Genomic DNA, 12,439 nt, shown 5'->3' with positions numbered 1-12,439 from the left:
TGATTGGCCCTGTGCTTGGGTGCCCCACCCCCTGGGAGAAGCGCGGCCAGGGCCTCGTGGCTTGGAGTTGCCCGGGGAGGCCCCGGGATCCCTGCTGGGAGCGGCCCGCTGGAGGCTCCGCTGAGAGAGCCAGCCCTCTCACAAGCTGCAGCCCAAGGGAGACCAGCCCGTGCAATCCCCAGCCAGGCCAACCATTGGACCTGCTAGCCAGGAAGGCGCGCCAGAATCCAGGCTGCTGGGAAGGAAGAAGGAGATGCAGCAAAGGTAGGAGAGGAGAGCCGCCTCCTGGGGCCCAGCGCTGGCAGCGGCTTTCTTGCCCTCACCTTCCTCCTCCCCTTCTTCCTCTTACTACCCCCAAAGCGGCTTGGGCAGGCATCGGGACAAGAGGGGTGCCTGGGGGGAGCAGCTGGGCTGGACGAGGGGCTGGCAGAGGCCATGTGGCACCAGCCCTCACCATGGCTCCATTGGATGGGCAAAGGGTGAGGCTGGGCAGCGCAGGGTCCCAGCTAGGGTGACTGCTTCCTCGCCCTCCTTTCCTTCCTCCTGCCCCCCCCAGGCAGCTCGGGCAGGCGCTGCCTCCACCGCAGCTCCATAGATGGGTGGAGGGCAAGGCTGGGCAGCGCGGAGTCCCAGCGGGGGCGGTGGCTGTGCCAGGGGCAGCAGGGACCCCGACGATGCTGCCCTGCCGCTGCCGTCGGAGCTGCTGCCTCCCGTCCTGCTCCCCCTCCCCGCCCGTTCGGCTGAGGATGCGCAGAGGCCAGGGGTGGTGGGGACCCCCAACGATACTGCCGTAAGAGAGAGAAAGAGAGAGAGGAAAGAGAGAGAAACAGAGGAAAAGAAAGAGGAAAGAGAGAGAGAAAGAGAAAGAAGGAGGAAACAGAGAAAGAGGAAAAAGAGAGAGAGAGGAAAGAGACTGCCTTCCCAGTCACCAAGAAAGGGAAAAAAAGAGCCGTGAGCTCGTTCAGAACTCCTTGGGGCTTGTTTGCACGAGCTTGTGGCAGATCAGTAAATAAAGGGGTGGGGGGAGCCAAACGGTCCAAGGCATTTGCACCCTGAATGTGTGGACGCTGCTTTCATGATTTGCCACCACCCCCTCTCTTCCCACCCTGCTCAGGCAACACGCTGCTGCTGCTGGCTGAACTGAGCTGAGCTGCGGCGCTGAGCCAATCCCCACGCCTCCTGGTTGCCCGGCCATGCTCTGCCCCGGCTGCCTCCGTGCCGGAGCCTCCCCCACACCGCCCAGCCTGCCTCCCTCGCCGTCGGAGGGCATCTGTGTGTGTGAGACCTTACTGAGCTACCATCCCCAGCAGCCCTAAAAAGCACTGTGGAAGAGTGGGGAATGCTGGGAGTTGCAGTTCATCACCATCTGGAAAAACATAACTCCAAAAATCGATCAATCCTTCCTTCCTTCCATCCATCCATTTCCTTCCCTTCCCCTTCAATCTCTCCTTGCTTCCTTCCTTCCTTCCTTTCCCCCTCAATCTCCTTCCTTCTCCATCTCCTTCCTTTCCCCTTCAGTCTTCCTTCCTTCCATCTCCATCCCTTCCCTTTCAATCTCTCTCCTTCCTTCCTTCCTTCCTTCCTTCCATCTCCTTCCCTTCCCCTTCAATCTCTCCTTCCTTCCTTCCTTTCCCCCTCAATCTCCTTCCTTCTCCATCTCCTTCCTTTCCCTTTCAATCTTCCTTCCTTCCTTCTTTCCTTTCCCCTTCAATCTCCTTCCTTTCCCCTCCAATCTTCCTTCCTTCTTTTCCCCTTCAATCTCCTTCCTTCTCCATCTCCTTACTTTCCCCTTCAATCTTCCTTCCTTCCTTCTTTCCTTTCCCCTTCAACCTCCTTCCTTTCCCCTCCAATCTTCCTTCCTTCCTTTCCCCTTCAATCTCCTTCCTTCTCCATCTCCTTCCTTTCCCCTTCAATCTTCCTTCCTTCCTTCTTTCCTTTCCCCTTCAATCTCCTTCCTTTCCCCTTCAATCTTCCTTCTTTTCCCCTTCAATCTCCTTCCTTCCTTTCCCCTTCAATCTTCCTTCCTTCCTTCTTTCCTTTCCCCTTCAATCTCCTTCCTTTCCCCTCCAATCTTCCTTCCTTCTTTTCCCCTTCAATCTCCTTCCTTCCTTTCCCCTTCAATCTTCCTTCCTTCCTTCTTTCCTTTCCCCTTCAATCTTCCTTCCTTCCTTCTTTCCTTTCCCCTTCAATCTCCTTCCTTCCCCCTTCAATCTTCCTTCCTTCCTTCCCCCTTCAATCTCCTTCCTTCTCCATCTCCTTCCTTTCCCCTTCAATCTTCCTTCCTTCCTTCTTTCTTTTCCCCTTCAATCTCCTTCCTTTCCCCTCCAATCTTCCTTCCTTCTTTTCCCCTTCAATCTCCTTCCTTCCTTTCCCCTTCAATCTTCCTTCCTTCCTTCTTTCCTTTCCCCTTCAATCTCCTTCCTTTCCCCTCCAATCTTCCTTCCTTCTTTTCCCCTTCAATCTCCTTCCTTCCTTACCCCTTCAATCTTCCTTCCTTCTTTCTTTCCTTTCCCCTTCAATCTCCTTCCTTTCCCCTCCAATCTTCCTTCCTTCCTTCCCCCTTCAATCTCCTTCCTTCTCCATCTCCTTCCTTTCCCCTTCAATCTTCCTTTCTTCCTTCTTTCCTTTCCCCTTCAATCTCCTTCCTTTCCCCTCCAATCTTCCTTCCTTCCTTTCCCTTTCAATCTCCTTCCTTCTCCATCTCCTTCCTTTCCCCTTCAATCTTCCTTCCTTCCTTCTTTCCTTTCCCCTTCAATCTCCTTCCTTTCCCCTCCAATCTTCCTTCCTGCCTTTCCCCTTCAATCTTCCTTCCTTCCTTCCCTCCCTCCCAACATTTTTGAGCAAAGAAGAGTAAGCTTCTCCAGCAAGTATTGCTATATTGTTTTCGTGATTAATCACTATGTTTTAATTATGTTCACTTCGTAACAATGAAAATACACCCTACATATCAGATACTTACATTAATATTCATAACAATAGCAAAATTACACTTATGAAGTAGCAACGAAAATAATTTTATGGTTGGGAGTCACCACAACATGAGGAACTGTATTAAGGGGTCGCGGCATTAGAAAGGTTGAGAACCACTGTTTTAGCATATCAGCAATATTAAAAAAAAATGGTACAAGAGTAACAATTTTATTGAATAATTGCCATATAAAAATGCTATAACAACAATACAAAAAGAACAGTGGGACATATTCATAATAAATTGTCATACCTACTATTAACTCCAATCTGTTCTAATTAATCTAGGCCAGGGGTCTTCAAACTTGGCCTTTTTATGACTTGTGGACTTCAACTCCCAGAATTGGCTGAGGAATTCTGGGAGTTGAAGTACACAAATCATAAAAGGACCAAGTTTGAAGACCCCTGATCTAGGCTCTTCAAAATGATCTTTGATATAAAAATTATATCTTGCTAATAATACTCAGATTGTTCCCTGCAAGAAAAACTCCTGAAGTGTGAGAACCAGGAATCTGTTTCTGTATAAGCAATTTGTACTTTGAGATTAATCTGAAATAGCACACATGGTTGCCAGGTTTTGTATGCAAAATAATTCAGAACAATTGAATTTGCCTGAGTATGGATAGACAGAAAGGGCTTAGGCTTTTAGGGGAACATGCTATATTAGCTACTGTACTATACTTTTCTCAGGTTTGACAAACTTTTGTAAGAGAAGTATTTAATTCTTAAATCCCTTTCAGTTAATTGTATTGTTTTATTTACCAATATATATCTATATCTGTGTGTTTGGGGGTGTTTATACCTATGTGTCTATGTATAGTATTCACATAATATTTGTATTTTATATAACCATTTATATTATCCAGATGGTTAATTTTAAATTTTTCTTGTAGCCTTTTAGGATACTTTGACTTAATACTGTGTTTTAGACAAAAAATCTTTTTAAAGTGATCCTGATATTGTTTGGATATTTTAGAATATTTGAATACCAATTCTTTTATGCTAGTTAATGACTGTAGTAAAATTAAGTAAATAAGAAAATTTCTAAATATCGATAGGACTTGCTGATCTGTATGTTCTCTGTCTAGGCTTCCGTCTTTTTCTGAAAATGACTACTTAGGTCTAACTTTTAACATTCAGATTGTTGAGTACACAGTATGAACTGATCCTTTGCAACAATTTTCTCATCTCTGTGTGGGTGAATGACTTCAATATCATGTCATGAACATATAGCAGGATGTTTACATTGTTTTAACTTTAGGCATATGCATTTTAGTTGATGGAAAGAACTTGTAATATAATTTATGTAGAGACTGAACAGAATATGAAATAGTATACAACTTTGTCTTAGCCTTTTATTGATGCTATTTTTTCCTGTTAGGGAACCATGTTCCCCTATGCATACTTTTAAGCATGAGTTTGAATATAATGTCTGTCATTCCAGAGAGAAATGTCTGTGTTCTATTGTTCATGTCAAAAACTGCACTGATGTCTATGAATGTTGTAAACAGTTGGCTCCCTTCAGCTGTAGATTTTTCTATTAGGTGACATGAAATTAAACAATTATCAGTAGTAGAATTACTGGACATAAATCTACTCTCTAAGCTAACAAGCCTTTTTTAGCTATCCAGTCATCAGTTTTGTATAAAAAATGTTGGCGTGCAATTTTGCTGTGATATCAACAAAATTGAATGATCTATAATTTGAAGGATTACCCCTGTCATAAATAGAGAGCTCCTAGCCATCTGGACCTTGGCAGGAATTATTTATGTGAGTTAATAAATCTGAGAATAAAGGAGCCCACCAGTCAATGTGATAATTTGGTTCAGGGAATAGAAGATATTCCACCAAGAGCCTCCTCAAGAGTCTCAGTGAGTCCTTTAATTTTCATCCAGTCATCGGAGACCAGGGTAGGGAGGGGTTCAGACCTTTTGTAAATCCTTTTGTGGGTCTTTAGTCCACTACAGCAGAAGGCAGTGAGTAATTGGTTATAATATTGCTCCCACATGAAGGCAGGTATTGGGATTTTGAGGAAGGGCCTATGTTCCTGCAATACTCCTGCAACTAAATTCCCCCTTCCAAAAAAGACTAGGTTTGAGTAAAAATATAGTGGAGTAGTTGAGGGGAAAAAGTGATCTTTAATCATATATTGAGATTCAAAGGGGTTGTCAAGATACGTCTGCTTTTGACTTAAGTTCTCTGAATAAAACAGCCAGAATCATTTTTCTCTAACCTTTATCATCAAGAAATACCATCCATTTAAATGATAATTTTTAATTTGGAAGTTTAGTGTTATTTTAATATAGAAGTTTAATGCTACAGATAGTCCTTGCTTAACAACCTCATTTGAGACAGGAATTTCCATTGCTAAATGAAGCGCTCATTAGGCAAAGCATCACATGACCTTACCACTTAGTGATTGTAGTTCCAGTAATCTGGTTGTGGTCATTGGGAAAGAACATCATGCTTCTCCTACTCTGTGTGAACCACTGGCTCTTCTATTAGTTCCAGTATCAGATACAAATATTTGAATAGCCATTTTGTAATAAATGAAATAGCTACAGATAATACTAACAGCAATGCTGGTAGGAAGATACTTGCATAAAATTATCATTTTTAAATCTCTTCCTTCTGCCTGTAATTTCACCAAGAAGTAAATGGAATCTTTTGTCTCAAACAATCTCAAAGCCCATATATTGTAGCTTTATGTTATTGTAGCTTTATGTCCACTCCACAAGAAAGATAGAACCCAGAATGACTTCTGGTTAATGGAATGATTTCAGCTGATTCAATCAAAGTGAGCTTGCACTTTTAGGCTACAATTTTATTTGCAAAGAAATATATTCTGCATTCAACAAGAGTTCATGTCTTGGCAGACCTTCATTAAAAAAAATACTATTGCCATGGGCTCGACCTTGCCCCTTTCAATGCAAATTTTGTCCTTAAAAAAGATCTTTTATTGCTGAGCTTGACCCTGTGTTATTTGGGGGTGGGGAGAGATTGAGCCTTTCCTTTATCAAAAAGTTTCACATAAGTAAAATATGTAATCAAAACCATCCAGAAGAGGAAGTTCTATGGTAACTGTTGAATTCACCATATCCTGTCTTATGCATCATTTTCATTTCTGCTTCTCTGTAACTGAATGGAATATCCATAAATTTTTGTTTGGTTTGGGGATGAGACAGAGTGAAATGTTCTTAATGAATCATGCAGATCGCTCTGGGGGGGGGGTTCCCCCAAGAGAACATTCTTAGTAGCAAGAACATTTATCTGTGGTTATTCTTTGCAGTCATATTCCTTGAATTGAAGCGAGCAATTTTGCTCATCTTGAACATTGAGCATAATGTATTCATATATACTGAGATAATTACATTCGTTACAAATGATCGGCTTTCCTCAGCTTGGTGCCCTCTGAATATAACACCTAACAGCCCTAGACAGAATGTTAATTAATTAATGCATGGTTTCATCTAAATCGTACTTTATAAAAAAAAATCCTGAGACTTATCCTTCAATCAATGCTTTCTTCAATCAGTTTTGTTGTGAATGTGATTCTTTTTTATATTTTAAGGAATAATACATTTTGGGGAAAATATTTTCTCAGCATTTAAAATGCACATTTTGTGCTGTGAAATTGTTCATTTCCTTCCCTGCTAAGATAGCATTTGCAGTAGAAATTGTGCTCCTCAAGACTGATCTTATTGAAATCCAACATCTATGGAAAGCACTTGGTGAAAGATACTGCAGAATATATAAATATAAATAAATCCAATGGTATCATACAATACAAATATACAAACATATTTCCATTTTATATAATTTTGTAAATTGCTGAAATGTTCCCTACATATTGCCATCTGTGATATTAAAGAGATTGAAAAAAGCAAAAACTGTGAATGATATTAGCTATTCTTTGGAACAAGCCATGAAAGGAAACATTTATGTGAATGGGTATGGAATATTGGATGGTTTAGTATGACTTTTATTGTGGCAAACATAGACCTAGAACATGGATGTCCAACATTTTGGCTTGCCTGGCTTTCATTGAGTGAAGAGGAATTGTCTTGGACCACATATAAACATATAATGTATAATATAACTAACATATAAATAACAAGCTTCCTTTATTTTTTATTTTTTATTATATCTTATGGAGCAGCACAGGTTGGACACATCTGCTCTAGACAACTATCTATCCATCCATCTATCCATCCAATTTATTGTCCACCTATTTTACTGCAGGAAGCAGAAACTGCGAAGTATCTTTTCCTAAATTTCTAAAAAGAAATTAATTTTCTTTAAACTAGAAGAAAACTACAATGTAAGTTGTCCATTTGACATCTTTCAAGAGGAAGAAAAATTCTCAACATTTCACCTAGTAAAATATTCTATAATGATTTCCATTATAGGCACTTCAGAAATCAATTTCTCTCCTGTTTATTTGTTGCATTCACTCCTTTTGAGATTTTGATTATTCTGAGCAACTGTAATTGTAGATGCAAGGGTCATAAATCTTTACATGAGGAATGAAGAAAACAGTGACTGAAAACTGTGAAGTGTCATTTGGGGCTTTCAGTGCAATTGCAGTAGTTCTATGGATACAATCTCAGACATGTTCATATATGAGCTTGTACTGTTCAGAAATTGTTCCAAATCACATGATTTCACCTGGCTTGGGGAACCAAGTCAATCTATTTCTCATTTTGTGCTAGTGTGTTTAAAACCAGAGCATAGCCTTTTCTCTTTTGCAGAGCATCAGCTCGGTACCCCTTACATGTAAACCATTTTCTCTTTCCTCAGTAAGACATCTTTTGAGTGCTATTGTAACTTCTAGTGGTTGCCAAACAAATGGTTGTAAATCAAAGGCACTTCCACACCTGTAGTAGTATGGAAGTACCTTCTCTACTTAAGAGTTTTCTTAAGACTGTTTTTCAGCAGAGGCTTAAAATCTGCTTGTTATTCATTTTAAATAAACTCAATTTTCCTATTTCTTTTTCTTCGTCATTTGAAACACATGACAAAAAGCTAAATTTATTCATGTTTAGCTACAGTAAATTATATTGTTCATGTTTCAGTAACAGTTTGCAATTCCTCACATGACATATATTTAGAAGTATCTGTTTTTTTCTGTCTTAAAATTACTGAATTGTTTCTAAAACACGTATGAAACTAACATGCTCGAAGTTTTTAAGGCTTTGTCTAAATAATACCGTTGCATTTCCCATAATTATTACTTCATAACATCTACTTTATATATGTTTTGCATGTTTTAATCTAATTTCAGATGACCTCTACATTGAGATTTTCTAGGAGATTTTCTAGATTGATACTATTACTTTAATTAAAAGCAATGCTTTTTTTCTTTAAAAAAAAAAAAAGGGGGGTGCCGGAACTCACACATGTCATACAACCCGCCTTGCCTACCCTACAAGGTTCCATCCAAAAAAGGTGCCGGAACTCCGTTCTGGGCATTCTACGAGAAAAAAAGCCCTGATTAAAAGTAATGTCTTCAGGAAAAAAAAATTAAATTCAACACTACAAATTTTTAAGACTGCAATTATATTTTCCTCTTCTCATATGTAACTTCTTCAAACTTTTATCAATACGTGCATCTCAGAAAAACTGTTGCAGACTGTATTTCCTGTGGTGCTTCCAGATCAAAGGTTTATTGTGCAGTCCTTTAACATTAAATTTTACTATTTCCTCTATTTTCTAATGTAAAAAATACATGAAGGAATATGAAATAGAATAATTGCTGTCCAATAATTTTTAATTAATAGCCTTTATATCATTTACCTGGAAGCATTCCTAAAGTTTTTCATTTATAATTTTATAGAAAACATTTAATGCTGAGAAATAAAATGTTTCCTTTTTACTTCAGTATAGAACAAAATACAAAAAAAAATCAAATAATTGATTAATAATATAATTAATATATGGATACTTTCCATAAAGATCTTCCTTCAAAGCTTGCAATTTAGAAATACAGGAATATATGTTAGAAAAACAAAGAGATATTTTCCTGCTTCTTGGGAATTTCTTTAATTAAACCATATTCCTAATAGTTTACCCTTTATTTTTCAGGTTGTTACTCTGTGGTACCGAGCTCCTGAAGTTCTGCTTCAATCCAGTTATGCAACACCAGTTGATCTTTGGAGTGTAGGTTGCATATTTGCAGAAATGTTCCGTCGCAAGTAAGCACTAATTTAAAGCCTTTATATTTGGGAGAAAAATAGTTTCATTTATACTATATCTATACTATATAATCTATACTATAACATAATACTATTATTACATGAATTGTTATTTTGCTTAATGCATTGATCGATTAATTTACTTAAAATGTCTTCACCACACCAGTTTTTAGGATGATGCAATAATATAATAATAACATATTATTTAAAACAATATAGTTTGAGATTCATGATGCAACAACAAGTAAAAAATGTCAAGGCAGGCTGGAATATGTGCACCTTGGGGAAGTTTGGAAAATAAAAATGTTAGAACCTGACATTGAACAATTGTAAAGCAGGAGCTATGGGAAGTCTTTAGGAAAGATATTCCAAAATAATATTCAGGTATGATTCCAAAATGTTGAAATTGTTAGAAGATTTAATAGTGAGCGAAAGAAATATTGGCTGGTACCTGCAGTACCCATCTCTTCTGCTCTTTGCCACCCTCTGTTTTCATCCATTCCTTTGTAACATTCAAATGTGAATCTAATTTAGAAACAATTTTATTTCCAAATACTAAAATTAAAATATTGTTCCATGATATTAAAATTGAATTAAGTTTCTGAAATACACAAATCCTAAATTTATGAAATGCTGAATTTAATAGGTTAGAACTGGAAGCGGTTGAAATAATACAATTTTAAATGATTACCAACTGTTTCCATACATTGTCAATTCTATAACTATTTGCTTATTGTTTTGAGAGCAAAATAATATGCATTAAATATTTTTATTTGGAATTTTTTATTTAATCTTCATGGCAGCTTACTTTTAATAGTGTTTTGTCCTTAGAATAGAGTTGGACTTTTAGCTAATCATTATGCCACTAGAGGAAGAGGGACCTGCAACTTAGGAGAGATAAAATGATAAGAGAATTGTCTCCAGATCTAGATAGATAATATCTCAGGCTACTGAGAGAACTAATAGAGATTACTGCAAACAACTCTCAGTAATTTCTGAGAATTCTTGCAGGATTTGTAAGATTCTAGAAGATTGGAGTCCGGAAAACAAATGTCATTACCATCTTCAAAAGGGAGAAAAAAACAGAACTTCAGAAACTGCAGTCCTATCAGCTTGACCACTGAATTGGACAAGGTCTTCAAACACATTCAAGTGGTATATTTGTGAATATTTGGATAGGAACGCTACAGTTAACAGGAGCCAGCATGAGTTTGTTGTTAACAAACTGAACTACAATAATGTGACATAATCACAGGACATTTTATCACTTGGATTATGTTGTTTTTTGTCTCAGTCTGTGATCCTGTAAGATATTACTTTATCTCTTTTGATAGAATTGCTTACAGAGTAGATTTTCAGAATAATGTAGACATAGTTTACTTGACCTCAGCAAAGATTTTGACAGATGGAGAATGTTAATAAATCTCATACAATCTGTTCCCAAAAGGAAAGTCTAGGAGGAGAAATGGGAATTAAGCAAAGGGAATCTTAATATGTATCAAGATTATAAGGAAAAGGTTCAGTCAGTGAAGAGTGGAACATTGTCAAACCAGATTCCAAACTGAAAAAAATAATTTCAGTGTATTGACTAAGTACTGATTCTGTTGACATTGTGTTCAGTAAACAAGGCAAACAGTTGATGTTTATGCCAGAATACTATTCTAAATGTCTTTTCCTACCTGTCTGTGAAATGTTTCAATGCTTAAAACTCCTACTAGGCCTGAACAAGCATTTCTGGCTTTAAGGATCAATGCCTATCAATTATTTACTATTCTGGATTTTTCCTTTAGTTTCTAAATTTCTAGGTTCTGAACTGATACAATTTACTGGGTATTTTCACACAGAATTCTAAGGCATTGTTCAGTAGATCACTATTCAAAGTCTGATGGCTGGATTTGCAATATGGCTATTTTTGTTTCTTTAAATTTTGGTTAGCTAATTTTGTGGCATTAATTGACTACTGTTCAGGTTTGGATTTGTGATAAAATGATGGTAGTGCAGAAAATTAGCAGATGGGAAGAATGAAGTAATGGCAGGAGGCACAGTATCTTACAAGTAGTGTGATGGTGACTGTTAGAGTATAGACAGTATACCATGCCATACCATACCATACCAATACAATACAATACAATGCAATACAATATAATACCATGCAGTATAAATAGCCGTTCATCAGAGTTCAGGCACTTGCTAAACTTAGTGGCAGCAAGCATGCACACTTATTTCAGAGCCCCTTGTTGCACAGGTAATTCACTCTAAGCTTCATATATGGGCAATTCACCATTTTGAATATACAGATGGTAACATCATTCCAGGGAGACCCAGATTTTAGTCCAAGATGCTTTCAGATGTATTGACAGATGAGATACATAATGACTTAGCAAAGTTTTGCCTTCTACATTCGTCCTCTACATTCGTATTCAAAATGAAATTGGATGAATATATTATGTGAACAAAACCATCTAATGATTCTCAAATATGGGCAAAATGTTTTCCTCACAGAATATACTGGCTGATTTTCTTTCACATTGATATTACATTTCTGAATCTAAAAGTTTCTTTTCCAGCTCTGTTGTGCACTCTGGGGGAAAGACTTAAGACTATGCCAAAAATATTGCTTTTCTGCAAATTAGTATGCCTTGCTGCCTTTTTGTCTGGCAATCAAATATGATTCAAGCTGTCATTGTTATCCTATTACATAGAGAGGTTGTTGTGTTAAATTAGAGGCCTGCATTTATTCAGACTTATGGTAGAAATTCAGAACTTGGAATCAGAATTTAAAAAGATAATTTAATAGACTGGCCACCTGTCTAGGGAATGAATTGAAACCTTGTTTAGGATTAGCTCATCAGTTACTAATATATCTCTATACCCATAAGACAGAAAGGCTTAAAGGGAAGATAAAGTGCTATCTAGATGTTTTCTAATTGAATGAGAAGAACACAATCTCTTCATATAAAATATTTAGAAATTAATAGGACAAAGTTCAACCTAGCTGCAGATGTATCCTTCTTGGATTGGGGGCAACAGAAATGATACATAGCTATGAATATATTTACACTGATTTAAAACATTAAAATTCCCGCAATGGATTTTAAATTAATTTTTAAAAAGAGTGGATGTCCAGTTATTTCTATATTTCTATTATATGTAAGTTTTCATTAAAAATATAGACAACTGGGGGCATATATTCTTATGTTCAGGTACAGAAATCATTCTCTTTAATCCTTTATTACATAGAATTACATGTTAAGCTGGAGCTGATTTAATTTGGAGTT

General features: G+C 37.8%; 1 protein-coding gene across 7 annotated transcripts in view; it reads left to right on the top strand.

The window, feature by feature from the left end:
- CDK6 (cyclin dependent kinase 6) overlaps positions 1 to 12,439 on the top strand; it is a 124,164-nt gene that overhangs the window by 75,719 nt on the left and 36,006 nt on the right. For all 7 annotated transcript variants that reach the window (XR_005554391.1, XM_039324078.1, XM_039324073.1 and 4 more), the window contains one exon: positions 9,052 to 9,161. Coding sequence is in view for 6 of the 7 variants with exons in the window: in XM_039324078.1 (XP_039180012.1) it covers positions 9,052 to 9,161 (110 nt within the window). In the remaining variant the exon portion in view is untranslated. The remainder of the gene's footprint in view (positions 1 to 9,051; positions 9,162 to 12,439) is intronic.

Source organism: Crotalus tigris, unplaced genomic scaffold (assembly GCF_016545835.1).
Source record: "Crotalus tigris isolate CLP2741 ecotype Arizona unplaced genomic scaffold, ASM1654583v1 scf7180000024292.1016931, whole genome shotgun sequence".
Classification (NCBI taxonomy): Eukaryota; Metazoa; Chordata; class Lepidosauria; order Squamata; family Viperidae; genus Crotalus; species Crotalus tigris.
This window is presented reverse-complemented; position numbering and strand designations above follow the sequence as displayed.